At 36.4% G+C, this 25,445-nt stretch overlaps 2 protein-coding genes across 3 annotated transcripts; one reads left to right on the top strand and one right to left on the bottom strand.

The window, feature by feature from the left end:
- Positions 1 to 1,338: 1,338 nt before the first annotated feature.
- LOC104888824 (pentatricopeptide repeat-containing protein At1g25360) lies at positions 1,339 to 8,638 on the bottom strand. Of its 2 annotated transcripts, none has more exons than XM_048639135.2 (4): positions 4,535 to 8,638; positions 3,970 to 4,107; positions 3,743 to 3,845; positions 1,339 to 1,969 (listed from the first exon to the last, which is right to left on the bottom strand). In XM_048639135.2, the coding sequence occupies exon 1, from the start codon at positions 8,459 to 8,461 to the stop codon at positions 6,020 to 6,022; it is 2,442 nt and encodes an 813-aa protein (XP_048495092.1). In that variant the 5' UTR covers positions 8,462 to 8,638; the 3' UTR covers positions 1,339 to 1,969; positions 3,743 to 3,845; positions 3,970 to 4,107; positions 4,535 to 6,019. The 2 variants fall into 2 exon arrangements, with proteins under 2 accessions (XP_048495092.1, XP_019103945.1); XM_019248400.3 differs by having other exon boundaries at positions 5,636 to 8,638.
- An 8,613-nt stretch (positions 8,639 to 17,251) lies between these two features.
- On the top strand, positions 17,252 to 20,476 carry LOC104888841 (hypothetical protein). Its single transcript, XM_010673941.4, has one exon. It carries the CDS (start codon positions 17,922 to 17,924, stop codon positions 20,298 to 20,300), a length of 2,379 nt encoding a protein of 792 aa, XP_010672243.1. The 5' UTR covers positions 17,252 to 17,921; the 3' UTR covers positions 20,301 to 20,476.
- Positions 20,477 to 25,445: the final 4,969 nt, after the last annotated feature.

Raw genomic sequence — 25,445 nt, 5'->3', positions numbered from 1 at the left:
CTATTGCCAAACAGGCCTATACTATAAGTATAGTACATTTGGTTGTACCATGAATTATTTGTTAGTCTTGTTGTACATAAAGCCATAGTTTAAGAGTTTGCAACAATGGAAGAAATTGTAATTAAGCCACTCAGTTGACATAAATCATAGAACAATAAACATGACGTTCTTGGTATCCTGTTGTGGACAAGGGAACATTAAAATGGCCAGTGTTTTATTCAACTTATCTTCATTTATGTCAGATAGATAAGTTCAAATAAATTAATAAGTTTAAGTAAGAAACTATAAATAAGTTTCAATGAATTTAATTTAATTAGAAATAATTATAGATTAGATCAAACCACTCAAATAAGATATCATGAATTAAACTTTACATTATATTTTGAATCTCCAACAATTATGAGCTCCTAAATCTTTGATAGTAGTGATAGTGCTACCTGTTAAGTGTTAGGAGACATGTCTAGTACTTCATCCGTTTTTTTAATCTACACACTTTCTTTTTTGGTCTATTTCTTCTTAATCTACAGTTCTACACGCTGTTATTTTTTTTCTATTTTTGGTAACATATCTCATCTACTTTCTCTTCTTTTTCCACTCATATGATCCACTTTTTAATATTTTAACCCACTTAGTTTTTTTTTTTCACTCGAGTTTCTCTTTCCACCTTTTTAGTTTCTCGTTCATACTTTTGTACTTGCTCCTTGGTTATCGCCCAAAGTAAAATGAGTAAACTAAAAGAAATGGATAGAGTACTGGATAGATGACGAAGCACCCTAAAGGCCTATAGGGACTCAGATATAGTTCCTTCAGTTTTTGTTAGTAGGTATTTGGATCATAGAAGGAAAAATAACATTTTAATTTATCGTATGTTGTATTAAAGTTAATATTGTAGGGCCAAGAGAAGTAGATAGATGAAAGTAAAGATAATAATATATAATTGATATATATGATCATTCCAAAAACAGAGAAAAAAAAGTAGATAAAACTAATAAATGACAATCTAAAAAGAAAAGTGAATAAACTAATAAAAACCAAATAGAATATTGTGTATAGAATATGTCTATTTTTAAAATACGTGAGTTGGTAATCAAATACTATTCATTGACACTATATTAAATTTAAGAACTTCATTTTTTTAAAGATATATATTGCAGTCAAACGAAATTGAAATTTTCAATTTTAAGAAATAATATACTTCCTCCATAACATAATAATGTAACAAATGAATATTTTATACCTTCAAAAAAATACCTATTTGTTGAAGTTATTATGTTACGAAGGAAGTAATAAGTAATAACCACCCTCTAGGCTCTAACCAACCAACAACGTACCAGATAATTAAAAAATAATAATAAGATGAAGGATTTTAGTCAAATAATGTCACCCTTGACATTGTAGATATAGATATCTTAATGCATGGCAGCAAATACATTCCGAGACAAGAACCTAAATATATAACCACTTATACTTTGATATCTTACGCTGCAGAATGCAGCTTACGCCTTACCACAATACAAACTCTGATCACGGTTATAAAAAGGAAAACTTATGCTTACTTAGTGATATTCAAGGTAAAAACTAATTGAAAGTATAACCATAATGGAGAGCATAAGAAACAAGGTGATCAATCTCATCCTCATTGATAGCTCCATCCAAATCTAGATCTGAGTAATGAATTGCACGATCTGCCCTGTAAGCAGGAACACGAGCTCCGAGTGCACGAAAAGCTTCCTTCAAGTCTTCCTTATCAAGACGGCCATCACCATCCTTGTCATGAGCCATGAAAATCATCCTCAACTGCTCTTCACTTAGAGGATTCTTCTTTGATTTCGCCAACCATCTAAAAGCTTTCCGCATCTTTCCCCATTGGCCTGCCATTTTTCTTCTAAACGTGGTGGCGTAGAAATGCACGCAGTCTTGTCTTCTTTGTTTGCAAGAGCTACTACGAAGAGAATGTGATGCCAAAGGGCTGCACAAAAAGCTCTTACATGCATAAATATATATATAGGGGAATTCCAGTAGTGAGCCAGGAATCTATAAGATTTTGCCAAGATAATGCTAGTAAAATTGTAAGGTCCAAAATCCATATATTTGCATAAAGTTGCACATGTTTCAATTCTAATAGCTACCCTTGGACTAGAGTCAATACCAATGGTGCATACCAGTAAAAGACAAAGCTTTTTAGGTCTTGGAATCAATTTTCCTACCCACATGTTTCTCCAAGAACTATTCATATAGTTTTAAGAGTACAAAAGTTGTTTTAGATATGAATCACAACACTATACTAAAGACAAATTTCATGATTAGATTAAAGGGATATTGTGTGAGCTCCATCAGTTATTCTTATGATACTTCAGAAATAATCAACAGCTGTGTATAACTTGTTAAAAAAAAGTGATTTGGCTAAGGCATGAAGTGGAGAGTTTGGATTAAATCGAATCACCTTATTCTCTTAACATAATGACATAGACCTGCACCTGCCAAAACAGACCCCTACTTGATGACCAAACTCAAATTACCTAACTTTAACCCAAATTGTAACTAAACCTAAATAATTTTCTTCTTTTTTCTAGAATTGGACCAATCTGACCAAAAAATTAGTATGACTAACATTGATTATATTCTCTTAACCTAATGGGTATTGGCCTATTGGGGTGTATACTGAAACCTGAAAATATGACACAATGAGAAGTTAAGACCACCAAAAGAATCTGAATCAAATGACTTATTATTACCCAAACATGATCTATACCTAATTCGATCCGAATGACCCTATTGCTACTTCACATAAGCCTTGAAAATATTTGATCTTGACCTTGAGAAAACAAAGGTATAACCAGAAGAGAAAAATCTAATATTTAGTATTTTCTTCTCTTCAGTGAGCTAAATGGATACACTGCACAATCGCTGGAGGGTGAACTGCTTCCAGCACTGAGCATGTTGTCCTCAAATGTTCAAGCCTAACTACAAAGGTTTCTCGCTATGTCAAGTGTCAGAATGTTCACCTTGTTTGGTAGAAGGGATTTGGAAGGAAAAGAAAGGAATTGGAAGAAAACATTTTAGTTTTCAGTGTTTGGTTAAAAAAACATTATAAGATTGTGTATTGTGTTCTCTTCACCTTAAAAAATAAGTTTCAGGTTCAATATTTTCAGATCAGACACAACACTCAAAAATAAGTTCCAATAATGTCTAATAAGTTCAATTCTGATAAGTTCAGGTTTTTCCAAGTGAAGAGACGCACCCTTTTATAGGTTATGGAAGGAAGTGGAAGGAAAGTCTCTTTACGAAATACCTCCAATTTTGAGAGGAAAGAGAAAACTTAAACCAAATATTAAAAAATTAAGGTTTTTTGCCTTTCTTTTCTCTTCCATCCTATTCCTTCCATTCCTTTACTTAAAAACAAACCAAACACACTGGTTATGTTAAGAGTGTGTTCATAGTTGGGAGGAAAAAAAAAAATTCCATTTAAAAATTTGGTTCTCATATTTTGTATAAGTTTGTAATTGATGCAAAAAATGTTTTCCCAAAAATAGAAATTAGTTCTCAAGATGGAAAAGATTTTCCTTGCCAAAAGAAGGAACACATATTTTCCTCCCTATTCCTTGTCTTCTTCTTTCCTTTATCCCCTCCATTTCCAATTTTCATTCTCTCCAACTTTTCTTGAAACCAATCAAAGTTCCTTGGAAAAAAATATTGTCCAACCAAACATAAACTAATAAAAATAATAATAACCTTTCAATACCTGATAAGATATCCACCTTTTAATCAATTAGGATATGGAGACAATCTCCTCCGATGTGATCTCATATTTCTTCTGACATGATTTTCCAGCACAAACCAAAACTCTGCATGTAAATTCTGACATGTTGAAAACCAAAAACAATCTTGTACTTTAAATAAATAACAAAGGATTGGGGAGGGGGGGGGGGGGGAGAGCAACATAACCCGCTGAAGTTTGTAAGAGCTAACCTTGAGAGAAGTATAATGGAGACTCGTCCCATGGTCCAAAGAAATTGCTATTAGATTTATATAACTGTATGTGTCTCAGACCTCAACTCAAAACTTTCAATTCCTCTTTCATGGCCACGGAGAAAGATAACCTGCCGTCTGTTTAGGATGTCCATAAAGTGAAAATGGAAAAATATTAGAAGAACAATTCTTAAGATCTGCAACAAACAGGACTCCTCGAGATACATCTTCGAATTGTGAGCTTGCCTCTGTAAACAAGCTATGCAACATTTTTTCACAAGGGAAACTCTTGAATGAATACTTCTATAGAACCTCAATACACATGAAATAAACAGCAGATGTCAGATATTAGTGTCCCTTTTCTTCACTAATGTAAGAAAGCCTACATAGACTGAGTTTGCTAAGTAGCATGAAGTACTAAAGTCACAGAAAGCCCATTACAGCAAGTAACACAGGATATTAACACTTCAGTTTCACAGACGGACTTCAGATTCCATTTCAACAACTCAACAGTCCAGAAAACCCTTTTTTTTTCAAGAAGATTCAGGTTATAGATGGTGCTGACCTGTAGAGTCATAGAATTGTGAAGTACAGCACGAAGGAGTAAAGAACACCATATTAGAGTATTAGTAGATGTCGCCGTATATGGAAGTGAATATCTTGCCACTGCATGTAAATATCTACGTCAAGATATTTTAAGTAATGAAGTTGCCAGCATCCATCAAACACATTGGCCATTTCATCCAAATCGATATCCTGCACACCTGAGAGCATAAGAATACTGTCTTTGCTTCATCCCTGTCAAGGTATCACCGATCTTGTCATGATCCATGAAAATCCTCTCTGGCTACTCTTGACTAAGAGGAAACTCTAAGGTTTCGACATCCTCTGTTGTCACACGGTAAACCAGCACACTACTTACTGTGTCTTGAACAAGAACCTCCTCAGAGACATTCAAATACCATTGATGTTGATGAAATTCTTTACCAGATTAATAAAAAACATTATTTATACTAACACAAAATCAAACTAAGGAAAACGGATAGCTGTATGTGTTGGACTCCGAATAGTTGCCACTTGCCAGCAGTCAGCAAAATTTTCAATTTAAAATCGAAACTTGTGCTACAGAGAGATTAAACAAGAGAATACGGAAGTCATTTTTTGAATGTACTAGGCACTCCAAAATCCAAATTGTTACCAACTGTGTTATTCTGAATGATCACAAACAAATATAGCTCCTAAAGTCCCTTGAGATTTGTCAAGCACTTAGCAGAAAAGCTGTTCAAAATGATATCTATTATCCAAAAGGAGATGCACAAAAACCTCAACTAGAAACCAATAAACTCTCTGTAAGCTAAAAAGTAAAAACGTTCGCATAAGCAATTGCTAAGGATAAGTGGACAAAATCACAGTGAAATAAACAGATTCACCTCCAAAAAAAAATTATAATGGAGAAAAGAGTTTATTTCATGGTGCCAAGAAATTGATCGAGGATTTTATCCAAGAGCCTGAAAGTTCGTAAATCAAATTCAGTTCCTCTTGTATAACAATAAAATATAATAACCTGCTTTTTTGGTATAGCACTGTGGCGATGGAAGTTATACATAAAAAACAATCAAATAACATTAACAGCAAACTGATCAGGGCGCTGGTTGCATATCCTCACCTAGTTACGAACTTGCCGCCATTAATGAGTGGTGCAAGACTATGTTATGAAGGTGGGCAGAAGCAGAACTTCATAATCAAGTTGGAATCATCCAGAATTGCAATGAAGTTTATAGCCCCCTTAGTCTCTAGGTGCTTCTTCTACACCAATCTTCAGATCAGTGTTCTGCTGAGGTGCATTCTATATACCTAGTTGTCCAAGTAAGAAAAAAGAAAGCCATCACTGAGAATCGTAGCCCATTTCCGCCATAGGATATTCCTGCTTACACTGAGTATATTCAGAAGGATATCAACATTTGTCCCAAGGAAACCCACTTTAGTGAACTCCATTCAATCACATTCTTCACAAAAGCTACAACTAGATCTCATAACAACTAGAAGTATTTCACCAGTAATCACCACAAGAGCATTCACCATTTCTAAAATGATGAAATCTCTTGACATCTCTCACGATAATTACTCTTTGTACTACTTTGGAAATGTACTTAATTGCATTGTGGCAGTCGCCGCATATCCTGAGATTCTTAAACACCCTAACTGTAGCTCCGACAGGAAGCTTCAAGAGCCCATAAGCAACCGCAAGTTTCTCACTGTGAGTAGACAGACTGTACTCCTTCTGTTCTGCCTCCATATCATGCAATACATACTTAGTGTCAGGAACATATCCCAGTTCCCTCAATTTAGGTCCTAATTGCTCCAGATAGTCATACACTTCTTGTACCTCTGGGTGCGAAGTATCATCCACCAAGAATACATGAACTTTACTTTCGACATCTATCCAACTACAAGCAGGCTCTTTTTTCACCCCTCTCTCTCTCATCAATTTCCTCACTGTCGCCACATCAACCCACTGCCCTGCTGCAGCATACATGTTTGATAGCAGTATGTAGGTAGCATCATGTTGGGGAATTAATTCCAAAAGTTTTTCTGCAGCTTTAATACCAAGGCTTAAGTTCCCATGAATCCGACATCCACCTAGCAGAGCTTCCCAGATAGGTGCTTTTGGTTCAAAAGGCATTTTATTCATCAGTTCTTCAGCTTCCTTGAACTTGCCTGCTCGACAAAACAAGTCAATCATCCTGGCATAATGATCTTCTCCAGGAGAAATTTGGTATTGATGCATGGACTCAAAATAATGCCGCCCTTCATGGACCAACCCAGAGTGGCTACATGCAGTGAGAATAGTTAGATATGTTATCCGGTCAGGTAGTATACCAGCTTTAAGCATCTGCTCAAAAAGTATTAATGCTTGAGCACCATCCCCATGTTGCCCAACAGCTGCAATCATGGCATTCCAAGACACAGCATCTACAGAAGACATGGTGGCGAACATTAAGTCAGCATCCTCAACTACCCCACATCTTCCATACATTGTTATCAGAGCATTTCCCACTGAAAGGCTTGACTCATATCCAAGGCGAATAACCTGACAATGAAGCTGCTTTCCCTGATCAAGTGCTCCAAGATTTGAACAGGCATTCAATGCCCCAGCAAAGGTATAATCGCATGGCTGAAATAATTCAATTCTCATCTTATTAAGTAACTTGATGCTTTCTTCCCCAAATCCACTTTGTGCATTTGCTGCTATCATTACAGCCCAACTCAAATGGTTCTTCTCCGGCATTTTGTTGAAGAAATCTTTAGCTTCCAAAATTAGTCCAGCAGTTGTATAGCCTGATAAAACTGCATTCCAGGAAACTATATCTCTTATAGGCATCTCATCAAAAATATGCCGAGCTTCATGAATTCTTCCACATTTAGAATACAACGTGACCAGTGCATTGCTTATAGAAGATCGGACTTCAGCTCTGTGTTTTACTTTTGCGTCTTTCCGCAAAATACGAGCATGTAACTCCCTCCCATGCCAAAACATACCAGAATCAGCACAAGCACCAAGAACATTCGTATATGTATATTCATCATGTTGAATGCCTTCTACATTCATTCTCCGAAATAACCCCAATGCCTCTGAATACAATCCATGGTGCACATATCCTGATATCATGGCATTCCACACTGCCACAACCTTCTCACTCGTTGAATCAAAAACTTTCCTAGCTGACTCAAGGTCATCATTCCTTGTATACCCTGTAATCATTGTCGTCCATGTCAGCTCATCCTTGTCCCCCATCTCATCAAAGATCTCCCTAGCTACACCCAACAAAGAAGAAGCCACAACAAAGGGAGAAGATGCACACTTGACATAAAGCGATATAAGTGCATTCAAAACCGATGTAGAGCACCACGTTCCAGACTTCACCACAGCACAATGCATCTGATAACACTGCCTCGCATCATCCGCTATCAAACTCAAAGAACTAAGAACACTACTAAAAGTAAAATGATCAGGTCTACAACCATCCCTCATCATCTTTCCAAACAACAAAACAGCAGAAACACCGTCATCATTATGATTGTACCCCGTGATCATAGCATTATAAGACACAACATCACGAATACGAAGTGGGATTTCATCAAAAATCCTTCTTGCTTCCTTCATATCCCTTAAATTGCAGTATGCAGATACCATAGTGGTCCGAGCTACGATATCTGGTTCAGGCATTTTGTCGAACAGGCGGTGTGCATAGACAAGATTCTTGGATTTACAGTAGATATCAATCAGGCGATCGATAAGATGGCCACGTGGATTGAACCCGGAAGTTGTCATATGGGCATGGATGGCCCGGGCACGGGAGTGAGAGGTCGGGCTGGGCGGGCAGCATAGTTGGAGCTGGGCAGCGTAGCGATTGGCTAGTTCTCGGAAATCTATTTGTTGCGGAAAATTGTTTCGGGTGAAATTAATAGCGTATTGAGCTGCATTTCTCATTTCTAGAAATGTCAAGATTCATCTTCTCTTTCTAATGGAGAAAGCCCAAGTTAAAGAGGGATGAAGCAATATATCCATTGGGGAAGACAAGTGTGTGAGATTTTTGGAGGGAAATTTAAACTGATAATATGGTTAATTTTGAAAGTTTGGTATATATAATATACACCCAAGTAGAATTCTTATTGGAACCTATGGAAATTTGTCTGAACTTATTTTTTCAATAATAAGTTATATTGAATAAAACTTAATCATAATTTTTTTTTATCGTTAATGTTTTTATTATGAAAAATTACAATCATCAATATAGTATATGTTGTTCATAAATAAATTAGTTTTGTGAAAGTATTAGGTCAGACCGTCTGATCCAATATTCTCGTCAGACGGGCTGAGCCCAGTTCTCTCCTCTCATCCTGCTACTTTTTTTTTTTGACGGGCATCCTGCTACTACCTTACTCCCACAATCAATTCAATTTCATGGCAATTACGCAACTCCTTCGCAATCTTCATTACTACCCTTTTCCTACCTTATACGACGTCGTTTCACTCCGCCAACGTATCTCTGAACAAGATTCCCGATCCATCACTTTCTCTCTCCTCCATTGTATCCTACATTGCCACCATTACGGCGTCGTTCATCGTGATATCAAACCAGACAATATTCTTGTTGATACGATTTCATTACAAGTTAAACTATGTGATTTTGGGTCTTCTGGGTTTATAAATAATGAAGATAATGTAATGTTTGATGAATGAAGTTGTTGGTACACCGTATTATGTTGCGTCGGAGATATTAGAAGGTAATGGGTATGATGAGAAAGTTGATGTTTGGAGTGTTTCTCAGTCTCACCCATCATCTTTCTCTCTCCTCTTTAAACATCTCTTCTTCACCTCCAATTTCCCCCAAATTCTTTCACAACCCACCAAATTCACCTCTATAATTTCACCATGTTTGGATAGTAGTACGGCAATAATATACAGAAGGATAGTAGCACCAAAACTTCTAAGTCTTCTATTGCAAACTTGCAACGAAAATAATATACAGTGGGTTACTTGTACGTACAATTTTGTTAAGCTGGCAGAAGAGGAATGAAGAAGGAGGAGAAAGTGAGAGAAAGCAAAGGTTAGTGTTTTATTTTCTTTTCAGTTGGACTTTGTTTTCTTTCAGTTGGACTTTGTTTTCTTTCAGTTGGACTTTGTGTTCTTTCAGGTGGACTTTGTTTTCTTTCAGTTGGACTAACTGAAACAAAATGAAGACTACCTGAAAAAAAATAAAGACTACCTGAAAAAGAATAAAGACCAACTGAAACTCAAGTAAGTCTAACTGAAGCACAAAAACCAACTGAAAAAAAAGAAGACTAACTGAAAAAAAAAAGACTAACTGAAAAAAAATGAAGACTACCTGAAAAAAAATGAAGACTACCTGAAAAAGAATAAAGACCAACTGAAACCCAAGTAAGTCTAACTGAAGCACAAAAACCAACTGAAAAACAAAGAAGACTAACTGAAAACAAAATGAAGACTACCTGAAAAGAAATGAAGACTACCTGAAAGAAAATTAAGACTAACTGAAAAAAAATTGGAACCACCTGAAAGTCGTCCGACCAAGACTATGGTCGGACGAGTCCGACACAATACGTTCTCCTTAGTTTTTATCCTAAGCCATACTACTATATTGTTTATAAATAAATTAGTTTTTGTCCTGAGCCATACACTCTGGATTATTTAATGACGTGCATTTGAAGTCTTTAAAAATAGAATTATATGTCTTTATATGATTTCTCCTCCCCCTACAAAGACCAATATGAGCATTGTAATGTATTTGGTTAGTGCATTAACATATGAAATTAGAGGTTATGTGTTCGAGTCTTGAAACACGAATTTTTATGGTTTAATGTCTCATTTGATTGTATGGAAGAGGGGAGAGAAGAGTACATGTGGTAACATGACATTTATATAGATGTGTTAAATGGGTCAAAACAATTATATTTCCTTTGTTCCTAAATAAGTGTTACGTTGAGTAAATTGACACTATTCATCACCCAACTTTGATTATATTTTTAGACTATTATATAAAGAAAAACATAGTTAAGCATAATGTTATCAGATTTGTCTCAATTTATACTTTCAAATATCAACTTTTTATTTATACTTGTGTACAATCAAAATTATTAATAATCAAATAAATATACTGAGTTATGTAAAAAAGTGAATGTAATATTTATTGAAAATGGAGGAAATATTATTAAGGGCATTTTTTGAAGGGAAATTTGTCCGACCAAAAAGGCTTGGACTTCATACATGTTTGGACAAGGAATTTAGCTAGGCTAATTAATAATTAATAATATATATATAATTCAAGATGAACAAATGTTATGTTGCCACATGTACTCTCCCCTCCCCCCACATAATCAAATGAGACATCTATTTATACAAATATATTAAAAGGCGTGTGTGACAATGTATACACGCCACGTGTCACCTCTGTTACTCCACTAGAATTGTCCAATGTGTACATAAGTCATGTCTATTAACAAAAGTAAATTTAGCTCGCAACAAGATTTGAACCTGTGACTTTTTGCTATTATAACATGACACAGTTACCATCTCAACCAACTTTTAATCATGCTTTAAGCGTCCACAATAAAAAAAAATTAAATTACCATCTAGGAAAAGACATAATACAATAATAAGTCACCAGAGAATCAACCCTCTTGGTAAAAATAAAGCTGGAGGCCATCGCTTTGCATTATGAAAAAAGAAATCCTCACTTACAGAACTACAGAAGTGGAAGTAAGGATGTGTAAATCAATAAACATTAACAAAATCTAAAAATCTATTTAGCATGGAAACTCTCATGAAGATCATATTTCCCATTTCCGAAACTCGAGAGGACAAAATTTATTTGAAAGACCAGCGAGTTTCCTGTCTCAATATAATATGATCTTCAGTCACAAAATATATTTTCCAAACTAAAAATCTCTTAGTTAACTCTATAGTTTATGCCCTATTATATACATCTTTGTCGGTAATAAACAAAACTACAACAGATTTCTATGCAACAATAGTTATTTAATCCTAAATTTTAGGTTTCATGAGAAATGAACAAATGGGGTGTTCAGAGACTTTTTCGAGGCAACACAAAAGTGCCAAGTACCCGCGCAATGTTACAAGGTATACCGGCTTTTCTAGGATTGTTTCGGGAGAAAATATGACCAGGCTAGGAGAAATCCAAAAATGTCCCAAAACAGCTAAAATTGAAAGTTATAATACACGTTTTCGTACTTCCCGTGACCCGAGATCCGAATGGCACGGGGTGCCTTCTCGAGAGATGGGATGTCATCAGAAATGAGTCAAGTGGCTTGGAACGAATATATAGATGCATTTTCGTTCATTTTAAGATAATTTTGGGTTTCACTGGAAATGGACAAATGCGGTGTTTAAAGACTTTTCGAGGTAATGCAAATGGTGCGAAATACCCGCCCAACATTACAAGTCACGTCGGCCTTTCTAAGAACGTTTCAAGAGAAAATATGTCCATGCATGGAGAAGTCCAAAAATGTCCCAAAAACAACCAATATTGAAAGTTATAATACACAATTTCGGACTTTCCCGTGGCCAGAGCTTTTCGAACGTCACGGGATGCCTTCTAGGTAGGGGTGTGCAAAAATACCCGATCCGAAAACCCGCCGATCCGATCCGAAATTTCGGATATCCGATCCGATTTTAAGATTTCGGATATTTTGGATCGGATATCCGAAAAAGTTTTGGATTTACGGATCGGGATTTTTCAAAAATGTCGTCGAACCCGATCCAAAAATCTGGTACCCGATCCGAGAACCCCGGTGATCCGATCAGATTAGTTCGGATATCCGAAAATTTCGGATCGGATTCGGATCACAATTTCTCAGATCCGAAATTTTCGGATCCGACATTAAACACCCCTACTCCTAGGGACATGGGAGGTCATTGGAAAGAAGTCATGTGGCTTAGAACGAATATGTGGATGCCTTTTACGTTCATTAGGAGGCAATTTTGGGTTTCACGAGAAATGAACAAATGGGGTGTTCAGAGGCTTTTCGAGACAATGCAAATTGTGCCAAGCACCCACGCAGCGTTACAAGTCACGTCGGCACTCCTAGGAATGTTTCGGGAGAAAATATTAGCAAGCCCAGACAGGTCAAAAATGTACCAAAAACAGCCAAAATTGAAGGTTATAATACACGCTTTGGGACTTTCTCCACTAGTGGAAAAAAATTCATCTGATGCGGTAAAAATCGGGCTTATTGATGCGGTTTTGTTCCGCATCAGATGGACCCGCAACCGCTAACAAAAAAAATCTGATGCGGTCCAAAATCGCATCAGATTGTGAGAAGCTTCTCACAATCTGATGCGATTTTGAAAGACCGCATCAGATTTTGTGATCATGAAATTAAAAAAGAAAGCCTACTTTGCACTGCAGGTTCAGTAACAAAGCAGGCCATCAGTGTCGAACGAAAATGGGCAACAAAGCAGATTTTGCGCAGTCCAGTACACAAGCATACAATACGAAAATTATACTAAATGTAAAATAAAACCAAAATGTATATAAATTATACAATACGACAATTAAATCTACGAAAAAATTACAAAAACTAAATCTACGAAAAAAAAAACTAAATCTAACTAAAATCGTACTTTACATAAACTGAAGGAAAATTACAAAAATAAAACGAACTAGATCTAATGTTTACATAAACAGAAAATGAACGAAAATTACAAAAATTACATAAACAGAAGCGAAAAAACATTGAGTGAACGAAAATTACAAAAAAAAAAAAAAACTAAAGAGAATAAAAAATAATAGAAAACTTAGATCTAAGAAACGAAAAACGAAAAAAAAAATCTTTCTAAATTTTCGTCTTCGATTCGACACTAGTTTTATCCTCGATTCTTCTTCGTCTTCGACTCGTGCAAACACTTATTTTGTCCTCGATTCGTCCTTGTTTCATCTTCGATTCGTCTTCGTGAAGGGTTTGATTTGTCATCGTGAAGGGTTTCATTCGACGATGAAGGGTTTGAGAGGGAGGAGAAAAGAGGAGAGAAAGAGGATAGAGAGGTGTCGTGGGTGGAGTGAGGAGAGAGAGGCGTCGTGGGTGGAGTGAGGAGAGAGAGAGAGGCGCCGTGGAATGAGGAGAGAGGGGAGAGAATTGGGGTTCAGTTGAGTGAGGAGAGAAGGGAGAAGATAATGAGTTGAGTGAGAGGTGGGCTGGGATATGGTGAAAGTAAATGGGCTGGGAAATGTTTCCGGGTTTTTAATTTAAAAAAATAAGAAAATCTGATGCGGTTCTTAGGACCACATTAGATTTTCAGAAAAACCACATCAAATTTTTAATCTGATGCGGTCCACTAAAGGACCGCATCAGATTTTCTTGCCAACTTTCCTTTCTATTTTTTTATTGATTTTTGGATGCGGTTTTTTAAAATTGCATCGGATACTAAGTGACAGATAGGGTTTTTTCCACTAGTGCTCGGAGCCCGAGATCCAAACGGCACGGGATGACTCCTAGGGGCCTGGGAGGTCATGGGAAAGGATTCATGTGGCTTGGAAGGAATATGTGCATGCCTTTACGTTCATTTCGAACCAATTTTGAGTTTCACGAGAAAGGAACAAATGGGATGTTCAGAGGCTTTTCGAGTCAATACAAATTGTGCCAAGCACCCGCGCAACATGACAAGTCACGCCGGCAGTCCAAGGAATGTTTCGGGAGAAATTACGACCAGACTCTCATAATTCAAAAAAATCCCAAAAACAGCCAAAATTGAAGGTTATAATACACAATTTCGGATTTTTTCGGGCTCGAGCTACAGATGCCACAAGATGCCTTCCTAGGGACATGGGAGGTCATTGGAAATGGGTCATTTGGCTTGGAACGAATATGTGGATGTTTTTACGTTCATTTCGAGGCAATTTGGGTTTTACGAGAAATGTACAAATGGGATGTTCAGAGGTTTTTCGAGGCAATGCAAATTGTGCCAAACACCCGCGCAATATTACAAGTCACGTCGGCACTTATAGGAATGTTTCGGGAGAAAATATGGCCAAGCCCAGACATGTCAAAAAAATGTCCCAAAAACAGCCAAAATTAAAGGTTATAATACACGCTTTCAGACTTTCTCGGGGCCCGAGCTCCGAACGGCACGGGATGACTCCTAGAGGCATGAAAGGTCATTGGAAAGGAATTATGTGTCTTGGAACGAATATGTGCATGCCTTAACGTTCATTTCGAATCAATTTTTGATTTCACGAGAAATGAACAAATGGTATGTTCAGAGGATTTGCGATGCAATGCAAATTTTTCCAAACACCCGCGCAACGTTACAAGTCACGTCGTCACTCTAAGGAATGTTTTGGGATAAAATATAACCAGTCCCGGAGAAGTCCTAACACTAGTGGAAAAAGACGCAAGGGGTGCGGTCAAAACAGCCCTAAGGGCTGCGTTTTTAGCCAACAACCCGTTTCGTAGCAGCCCTTCTTAGAAGTGAAGGCCTGCGGTTTAGGGCAAAAACTGCATCCGACGTCAAACCCAAAAAAAACAGAGGGATGAAATTCCAATCTTTCTCTTCTTCTCTCGCTCTCTCTTCAAATCGAGCGATCTTCAGATTTTCATCATCAACCAACGACAATAACATCTTCAGCACTACACTCCTATACCATCATCTAGTTAGGTTTGATGATTTGTGGTAGAATTTCGTTAAGGTTAGATTTTCATCATCGAGCGACCATCATCTCCTGGGCTAGCGAAAGGGGTAAGGCCACACTCGAGGTGTTATGATGGTGGAATTTCATTGGGGTTTGATGATTTGTGGTAGAATTTGTGGAGATCGATTGTGGATGGTAGTGGTGGCGGTAGAATCTCGTGGAGATTGAAAGAGGTCGAACGTGGATGGTGGTGGTCGTGGTTGGCGAATTTTTGGAGGTGAATTTTCGGCGAGGAAGGAGGAGGAGGAAGATGAAGGTGTGGTGGATGGTGGTCTTCGTTGTTGGTTGTGGAAGAACCTAAGAGTACTCCCAGTCGTTGCCCTCTTTGTGGATTATGAGGGGAGAGAGTATAAAAGTAATATTAGTTTATTAGGAAAGAGAACAAAAATTGGCCAAAAAACTGATGCCCAACTCTTCATGATGAACCAAAAAAAAAAAAGAGGAGCAAAGAAGGAATTGGAGGAGAGAGAAAATATAATAAGGTAGTGGAAGAGTGATGAAGTAATAAAATAATTAATAACCACAATCTATAGCGCAACCATTGGTTGTGCTCTAAGGTGGGGTGTGGGTTGTGGCAGAAGAGGAGAAGGGTGGCTGGAATATATCATTGAGTAGTTAGGAGAAAGATTAAGTGTATTAGTTAAATTATTTTAGATTAAAATATGTAATTAAAATTAAAGTTATAATGTAAGGTATTTAAGTAATTGCACAATCCAAAACTTATTAAGAAAGAAAAATTAGAAAAGTATAGTATCTTATTTGAAACTATCCCATTTAAATTATCTCTATTATATAAGGGAGTCGGGAGGAATATGGTGTCCTAATTTAAAAGTATTAAATTACCCTTAATAATCTAATGAAATAAAAAAGTTTACAAAAGAAGACAATTTAAGAATCATTTCTCATTTCCCCTCAAAAAAAAAAAAAAGAATCATTTCTCATTTGAACTTGCCATTCAAAACAAGTTAAAAATGGTAATGTCAAATATTTCAATAAGACAATTAAATGGACAAAATATCTTGATTTTTTTTTTAATAAGAGAATATGGTATACATGACGTCGACCTAAAAAGTCTGAAACATTTACTACATTTGATACTTTAGTTCAGTTACAAAAAATTAATATTAAATCACTCACAATCTTTATTAGTTTTTTATATTAGCAAATTAATATATCTAAATTTATCTAACTATTAATCTTTGATATTTTAAGTATAATCATAGTTGTATTACAAATGGAGTATATATAATAATTTTGCCAAATGCATCTCTTTAAAGTGGTCAGTTTGTTAATTACAATCCTTTCATATCAATATCTTCAATTACAGGCTTACAACCTCAAATAAAGCAAACACTTTTAAGTTGCAGCCCAAAAGACGTGAATATAAGTTGGGTTTAGGCTGCAACTTAAAAGTGTTTGGTTATTTGAGGCTGTAATTTGAAGAGATTGTAATTAACAAATTGGTCACTTTGAAGGGCTGCATTGGGCAAAAAAAATCTATAATAAAATAACAAGTTTTGAAATTAACGCATACATCACGTGCATGTAAGACTAGTTTGATATGAAGGAAGTGAGTCTTTCTTCAAATTATTTGTCACAAGAACGATTTTTTTTATAATAATTCAAGTTAGCTGACCCCAAATTATATTAAAACTGAGGTCATGTTGTTGTAGATTTGGAGGAGCTTGTCTTGGCGTCCAACCGTTTGAGTCTTTTAGGAGACTCAAACGGGGGTAATTTGGTTATTTTATGCGTTGGAAGATTTCACGCGCGTGTGGCAAGGATTTGCTTGGTACCAATGCTAGGTTATAATGGTACCACCGAAAATATTGATACCTTGGTACCAGTCCTGATAACAATTTGATACCAATGTCAGGTTATAATGGTACCATTGTGTTTTTTTTGGGTGTTTGACTCTTTTTTGGACTCAAACAGTTGGTTACCAAGCCTTTCTCGATTTGGAGTAGTACTTGTATAAGTCTATCCCAAGAATTTATGAAGTTTGATGACAATGTAAAGGAAAATGAATGAATTTATAAAAATTGGTGTTGGACACCAAAGTGTTAGCCAGCTGGAAATGATCAAATGAATCCAGTATTGAATCCCTGAAATCCACCAACATCTCTTAAAAAATTAATTAAGACACCAACCAACCAATTCAAGAACTTTCACAGATCAAATTCACTGATTCTAATCTACTTCTTCTACTGTTCTACAGCACCTCTTAGCTAATTTTAGACCCACCAAAACCCAATAAAAACTACTAAAATCATTTTCAGAAAAATAACATATCATCAATTCAGACAAATTCCAAAACTACAAAAGTTTCCATTTTTTGTTTCCCCAATTCAATTTTCTCTCTCTCTCCTCCATTTTAGTCCCCCACCACCATCACCATTCACCATCATCATTTCTCCACCAGAATAACAGTCTAAGAAAAAGACACCCAAAAGAAAAAGAAAAAGAAAAAGAAAAAAAAGGAGGTACCTTTAATTCTCTCTCCTCCCAAATTTCATTCTAGATCTAGTTGCTTAAATCATCTTGTGTAAGATAATTACCCCATCATTTTTTATCAACAAAAAAAAAAAAAACCCACAAATTTAATCTCCCCTTTATCCCTTTTTCTCTCTCCTATTTATGATTTCTTAGCAGTGAAATTACAATTTTCTGGGTTTTTTTTGAAACCCTAGAAAATTCTTATCCAAACCCTAATTTCCGACAATGGCGACAAGAGGGTCAAGAACAGAGAAAGTGAAACGAATTTTCAATCAATTCGATTTGAACAAAGATGGTGGACTTAATCGAGCTGAAATGGCGGCTTTAGTTGTTGCAGTAAACCCTAGGGTTAAATTTTCCGACGAACAAATTAACGCAATTCTCGATGAAGTATTCCGAACTTACGGCGAATTTATCGACGGAGAAAAGGGTTTAACATTAGACGGACTATTACGAACTTACGATGATGGTGCAGGAGATGTTGATCGTGATTTCGAAGCTTTAAATCTGGATGGAGAAAACGACGGTATAATTGCAGAAGCGTCGACATCATTTGCTCCGGATGAAATGGGAATTGAGCCACAGAAGAAGCAGAGGACGGCGGCGTGGGCGGCGTCGCCGAATCATGGGATAGTGTTTGATGAGACATGGAAATTGGTGGATGATTTGGAGATATTGATAAAGAGGTTGAAGACAAAGCAGGTGAAAGAAGGGAAGTTAAAGAATGATAATTCGGATGTGTTTTCGGATGCCGGTTGGTCGAGGGAATTCGGACCGGCGTCATCGGAGAGTTGGGAGCGTGTGAATTGGGTGGAATCAGGGCATGATTATAGTGCATTTGTGAAAGAATTAGGTGGATTAAGAGGGAAGGCAGATGGGGCAAGGTCAAGGGAGGAAGCATTTGATGGGCATATGGCAATTGGTAGGGTTTTGTATGAGCATCAACTTTTTAAGGATGGTTTAGTAAGTTTTAAGAGAGCTTGTGAGTTGCAACCAGTTGATGTTAGGCCACATTTTAGAGCTGGGAATTGTTTGTATGCATTGGCAAAATTTGGGGAAGGAAAAGAGGAGTTTCAATTGGCTTTGGAAGCAGCCGAAACCGGTGGGAATCAATGGGCTTATTTGCTCCCTCAAATTCATGTCAATTTGGGGATTACACTTGAGGCTCAAGGTATGGTTTTAAGTGCTTGTGAACATTATAGAGAAGCTGCTATTTTGTATCCTACTCATTATAGGGCTTTAAAGCTTTTGGGTAGTGCTCTTTTCGGGGTAGGGGAATATAGGGCAGCTGTTAAAGCTTTGGAGGAGGCTATTTTTATGAAACCTGATTATGCTGATGCACATTGTGATTTGGCTTCTGCTTTGCACGCGTTGGGGGATGATGAGAGAGCTATAGTAGAGTTTCAGAAGGCGATTGACTTGACACCGGGTCATATTGATGCTTTGTATAACTTGGGAGGGTTGTATATGGATATGGGGAGGTATCAGAGGGCTTCAGAGATGTACACTAGGGTTTTGACATTGTGGCCAAACCATTGGCGGGCACAGCTTAATAAGGCGGTTTCTTTGTTGGGTGCCGGTGAATCCGATGAGGCTAAGAAAGCGATGAAGGAAGCCTTGAAGATGACAAACAGGGTTGAGGTGCATGATGCCATTGCTCATATGAAGCAATTGCATAAGAAGAAAGTGAAGGCTAATGGAAGTGCCAATGGAGAGAATTCTTTCACCATTATTGAACCCATGAAATTTAAGACTTTGGGTACCAAGACAACATCTAGGCAGGAGTTGGCAACTGCCCTTGAGATCAGAGCGTTTCAGAGATTGTCGAGACTGGGTAGGTGTGATGTGGATCTTATAATGAGGGAAATCAGTGATAGCGATGTTCCCTTGTCGTTCTCGGGTACTGGTATTCCAGAGAAATCCATACGCAAGAATGCTTTGGAGGGAATTCTCCGCAGGCTGCTCGGATTCTTGAAGCCCGAAACATTTCAAGAAGCAATCAAAGCTATAAATGAAAGAATCCTATCTGTTTTAGATGATTCTGGACTGTCAAGGGTGGATATTGGTATGTTTTATGCAGTCATTGCTCCTATTTGTGGCGGCTCTCCAGAGAAACGAAAACGGGTTGCGTTTGAGGCGCTTTTGTATCGCCCTGTTAATGAGGGCAACGGGCAACTAAGGAAATCTGATGCCTCCAGGTATATGAAGCTTTTGAGAGCCATTTACAACCCTGTACAAGGGTCAAGTCAAATATTGGAAATACATGGGGAGTCAGATACTTCTATGGTGTCTATAACAGAATTCCTTGGAATGTTCGATGACCCAGAATTTGGTTTTGGTATTCTGTCCACCCTGCTGAGACTGGAGACTGGTGATCGTGTGCGGCATGGTCACTATGTGTGCGCAGTGTGTCGCTACCCTATTATTGGTTCTCGGTTTAAAGAAGTGAAAGCTCATTTTAGTTTGTGTAATTTATGCTATAGTGAAGGTAAAGTGCCTTCTGCAGTCAAGCAGGAAGAGTTTGCATTCAGGGAGTACCAAAGGGAGGCAGAAGCTGCAAAAGATAAGTTCAAATGTTTTGGTTCCAAAAAGAACCAGTCTTGAAATTAATTCCTTAGCTAAGCATTATTGTTAATTGTGTATTAGTTTCATTTTTATCTTGTAAGAATAGCTGTTTGGTGTGAATTATATAGGTTAGTGGATGTGTGCAGAAGCTAATGTTGTCCTTGTATAGTAATTTTTTCCCCTAGTGTCAAATGTGAATTCTTTCTGTTCAATTCTGGATGTGTGTTCTTGTTCGTATTTAATCTGCTTATTCTCTTTTGTTCTTGTTTGCTTGATAGTTGTTTTTCGCAACTTGCCTCCGTGCAAACATGTATGTATTATGTAGCACTGGAATGACTCAAAAGAGTGGTATATACGTCTCTCATGAGTCTAGTGGGGGCGATATCTTAACCGTGCAGTGTAAGTGTGTAACAGTGTAAGGCACAGACCTTTCATGTCTCGGAAGTAGGATAACCTTAGGCTTCGGCTATTCTTGGGTTTCGTTAGCACGGAAACAATGGGTGTTTAGGAAGTGAAAAGTTTTCGGAAATGGGAGAACTTAGACCCAGACATTTCCGCGCTTCATAGGTTGGTTGAGGATGAGTCCAGGTATATCTGCCTGGCAGTTGCGGCTTCATAAGGGGCAGGGGTGGTGGTTACAATCTTAGCATATTCTCGAGTTCACTCATGGTACACCCAGGGGTATTTTTGCAATAAATTAGAATTTCAGGTGCTCATGTGACACCAAATTTGCTCGTATGGCCATTTTGCTTAATTACTCATTTGCTCATTTTGTAATAAAAGTGTGTGCTCATTTTCTTAAATGAGTAGAAATGTTTGTTCATTTGTTCATTTTGCTCATTTGCGCATTCGCTCATTTTGCTCATTTGGAGAAAATAGTCTTGGGTGTACTATGCTCACCCAGGTGTACTATAAATATTCTTCATATTCTCATGTAATTTGGTAATGCTACTTGCCATTGTTATCGATAATGCTACTTGCCTACTCACAAAGTCACAATGCTGCAAAATGGGCAGCCAAATAAATTGGCAATAACACAAAAAGAAGGCGAAAATGTGGTCTTTTCCTCAAAAAAAATACCGCTTTGTTCTTTAATTTTTTGGGTAGACAACGCTTTATTCCTTTATATTCCTTTCAAAGAACTAAAGTTTTCCTTGCTTTTTGGTGAAAACTTGGGTGTGATTAGAAGATCTGTTGTTAATACTTGAATAATTGAACTTGTTTTGTACGCACTTTTGTTTTCATTATGATAATTTTAGTTGGTAAGAAATCCTGTCCATTAATTATTATCAGATTATGTGATGACAATGATTTCTAAAAGCGTCATTAACGGAATAATGATTCATAATGTCTGTTAGTGGCTTCATAATTCATCACCATAGTAGTTTACTATTGAAGTTATTCAATTATTTATTAATTTTCGGATGAAGCAATTCAGTGTTGCTTAAGTTTAATTTTTGGTGAGGGACTCCTATTGAAAATACTTCCTGTTTTTTTTTTTTTTTTTATCGTGCCACTTCTCTTTTATGAGCATTTCTTTTTAATTGCACAATTTCCTGTTATGGTAAATTTCTTGTGCTAAATTTATCTTCATACTCTTTCTTAAATTACACATCTAACCTGTAACACCCCCCAAATTTCTCTCTTTTGGAAAACTTATTTTAATATAAAACTCCTTGAGAAACTTGAGAGTATTACCGCCACGTGATAACGTTAAAGGCTTTAATACTAACTACTAAGTGAACTTTAAACTAATGCAGCGGAAATAACTTAAATAACTTCTCTTTATTAATATAAACTTTATTGTACAACTATATAACAATGAAAATAAAGAAAATAAAAAAACAACTCCTTGACTAATTATGATTCCTCACTAGCTCCCCCATATGAAGTATGCATCAACCTGTAAAATCTGCTCACCAAAAGGGTCATCACAGGGACAAAGCCATAAAACAAAACAAAACAAAAGCGTGTCAGTAAAAATACTGAGTACATGTATATGCGGAATATTAAACACTTTATTTAATTAAACTTTTGAAATATTTAATTTCAAAAAAGAAAACCTTTCTGGATACTTGATAATACTTGTATAATATAAAGTATATAACCTTGATAAAAATCCTTTTTCCTTGCCTAGATACCTTGCCTAAAGTGTGCACACCCCCCAAGTTTAGTATTCCTTACTGAGTCTATTACGAGGGGAACTACCTTGTCCACATGACTTATACAAAAAGTACATGGGTAAATAATATAATAGCTACCGTTCTTGTTAGTAAATAACAAGCCGTGGCCTCTTTATAAATTGTGATCGTAAAAGATCATATAACTAATAAAAATCCTTCTGAAATAATCCTCCTTTAAAAAGAAAATAATTCTTATATAAGACTTTAGCCATATAAAGGCATAAATAATTTGTTCGTAGAATAACTTTGAAAACTCTTAAAAATAATCATAAAACCATAATAGTTTTGGTCTTGCTAATCACGTTGCTCTTCAGTATTCATGCTAGTGTATGATATGAAAACTTTAAACAATTTTCATACTAGTAGATGATATGGAATTTCAAACAAAGAATGTGATAATGATTGTTAAAATAATCCTGCGGCTACCTACGCCGACTTCAAACATATTATAAAACATAATATTCGACTAGTTCAACTAAAAAAAATCATGTTGTTCATATTAAACTCAAACAACATGCACTTCAATCTAATATATTTTTCCTAAAAACATGATACTACACTTGTAAAACAATTATTAAAAATCTACAAATACACGCACCTTTAATAATACTAACTACTAGGGAGAAAAATATAGAAGGTAGGCTAAGAGTGAGAGAGAGTTTAAACTTGAGAAAAGAGATTTATTCCTCAAATTTGGTGTGAAGAATATGGTGGGTGGAGACCCTATTTATACTAGTTGGGTAAATAGGATAAGAATAGGAATAGGAACTAAAAGATAGATTTTTGAGAAAAGATAATTATTTTAGCTAGGATAAACTATCCTTTTATGATAATATAGTTAGAATAAAGGAATATTCCATAAGATAAATAATCTAGATGCTAATTAATCAAAAGATAAAACCAACAATTAACCAAAAGATAAAGGAAAACAAGGTAACCAACTTTTGGTCAAGAGATTAGGATGGCACCTATTCGGTGAAAACTGCTTATATGTTGGGGAAAGGTGGGAACCTAGAGGATTTTCATAGAGTGTGGAATTTTGTGGAGTTTAAATGTGTCGCCTAAGGTTCGCCATTTCATGTGGCGTGCCTGCACAAGTTCACTCCCGGTAAGGGATGTGCTTAAGCGATGTCATCTTGTTGAAGAAGCTGGTTGTCCCTGCTGTGCTAGAGAGGATGAGACGCAATCACATTTATTCTATAGTTGCCCGATGTCGCTAAAATTGTGGGAAGAGCTGGGTTGTTATATGTTATTACAAGGGGTGGAAGATGAAGGCATGTGTGATACCCTTGTCAGATGGAGCGAGATGGATGCTAAGGTGGTTCAAAAGGGTTGTTATATCCTTTGGAATGTGTGGAGTGAAAGAAATAAGAAAGTCTTTGAGAATACGAGCCATCCGGTCCCTGTTGTGTGCCAGAGAATCATGAGACAAGTTGATGACTTTAATAGCTATGCGATGAGGATTTATGGTGGAATCCGACCCATTACGACTCAGAGCCCCGCCCGATGGCTTGCTCCCCCTGCTGGCGCTATTAAACTGAATACAGATGCAAGCTTGGCTGATGAAGGTTGGGTGGGCCTTGGTGTGATAGCCCGTGATTCGGAGGGTAAGGTATGCTTTGCTGCAACTAGACGTGTGCGTGCCTACTGGCCTCCCGAGGTAGCTGAATGTAAGGCCATTTACATGGCAACTCGATTGGCCAAAGCTCATGGGTATGGTGATGTGATTTTCGAGTCTGATTCTCTTGTTGCTACCAAAAGATTAACTAAAGCAGCAATTTTCTTCTCAGATTTGGATGCAATACTTGGGGATATTCTTTCTATGTGTAATGGCTTTTCTTCTGTTTCTTTTTCTCATGTTAGGAGGGATGGGAATTGTGTTGCCCATAACCTCGCTAGAGTAGTGCCTTTTGGTGTTGAACAATGTTGGGAGCGTCATTGTCCTAGTGCTGTAACACCTTATGTACTTATGGACACATTGTCCCTTTGATTAATGCACTTCTCTTTCCCCTCAAAAAAAAAAAAAAAAGCTCCCTGCGTGAGCTGCGAAGCTTTTAATATTTTTTTTTTTTTTTTTTTCTCTTTTTATAAAATCCTTTTTTCTTTAAACCCTTTTTTTTTCTTTTCTTTTTGCAAACCTTTTTGAAATAGTTTTTAAAATATTTTTAATTTATTTTGAACAAACTACATGAATATAAAACTCAGGAAAGTTAGGTCCAAAATTCATTTGGCTAAAATTTATTTTAAATACCCAAAATCTTTCTTATAAAAGCCTTTTTAATAAATAATAAGCCTTTTTAGTAAATAAAACCTTTTTAAAAACTAAAACTTTTATAAATATATAAATAATAACTTACTAAAATACGGAGTATTACAGACTACCCCCCTTAAAAGAAGTTTCGTCCTCGAAACTTGACGAAACTTGCAGCAAGCAAGTAAAAAATATAGCAATTAATTTACATATACCAAAATTTTTCTACTAAAGTTAGTTCGCTTACTGAATAACTCATAAAGTAAGTAAAAATTAGGTCAAAAATAGTGTTTTAAGTTAAACGCGCGAAACTCTATCGTATTCTACTCCCCTTAAAAGGAGTTACGCCCCCGTAACTCGCTAAGGCTTAAAACTTTATTGAAAATTATTTAGCAACTTTGTAATACAAAAATATAAGAAGCTTTGCTGGAAATGTAATAATAAAACCAGTAGAGAGATAAGACTTTCAAAAATATCTTTTAAACTTTGAAAAAAATTAACCTCTATTTCAAGGTATTCGAAATAATTGCCTTCAATAGTAAATCAACATAATAAAGAAAGTATTTGAATAAGTACAAAAGATGGTTTATGACAAACTAAAAAGTTAATACAATTTGAGTAGGAAAATTTTCCAAATTCTTGAAATAATAAAGAATTACAAACTGATACTAAAGACAAGTTTTGTAGGAAAACTATTTGAGCAAATACTAATATATTATCAAAATGCTATAATATAGTGAGAACAAAAGA

Source organism: Beta vulgaris, chromosome 1, assembly GCF_026745355.1.
Source record: "Beta vulgaris subsp. vulgaris cultivar EL10 chromosome 1, EL10.2, whole genome shotgun sequence".
NCBI lineage: Eukaryota > Viridiplantae > Streptophyta > Magnoliopsida > Caryophyllales > Amaranthaceae > Beta > Beta vulgaris.
This window is presented reverse-complemented; position numbering and strand designations above follow the sequence as displayed.

Excerpts from the sequence above, each read along its gene's own strand:
- LOC104888841 (XM_010673941.4), top strand. The coding sequence starts at position 17,922 with ATGGCGACAAGAGGGTCAAGAACAGAGAAAGTGAAACGAATTTTCAAT.
- LOC104888824 (XM_048639135.2), bottom strand. The coding sequence starts at position 8,461 with ATGAGAAATGCAGCTCAATACGCTATTAATTTCACCCGAAACAATTTT.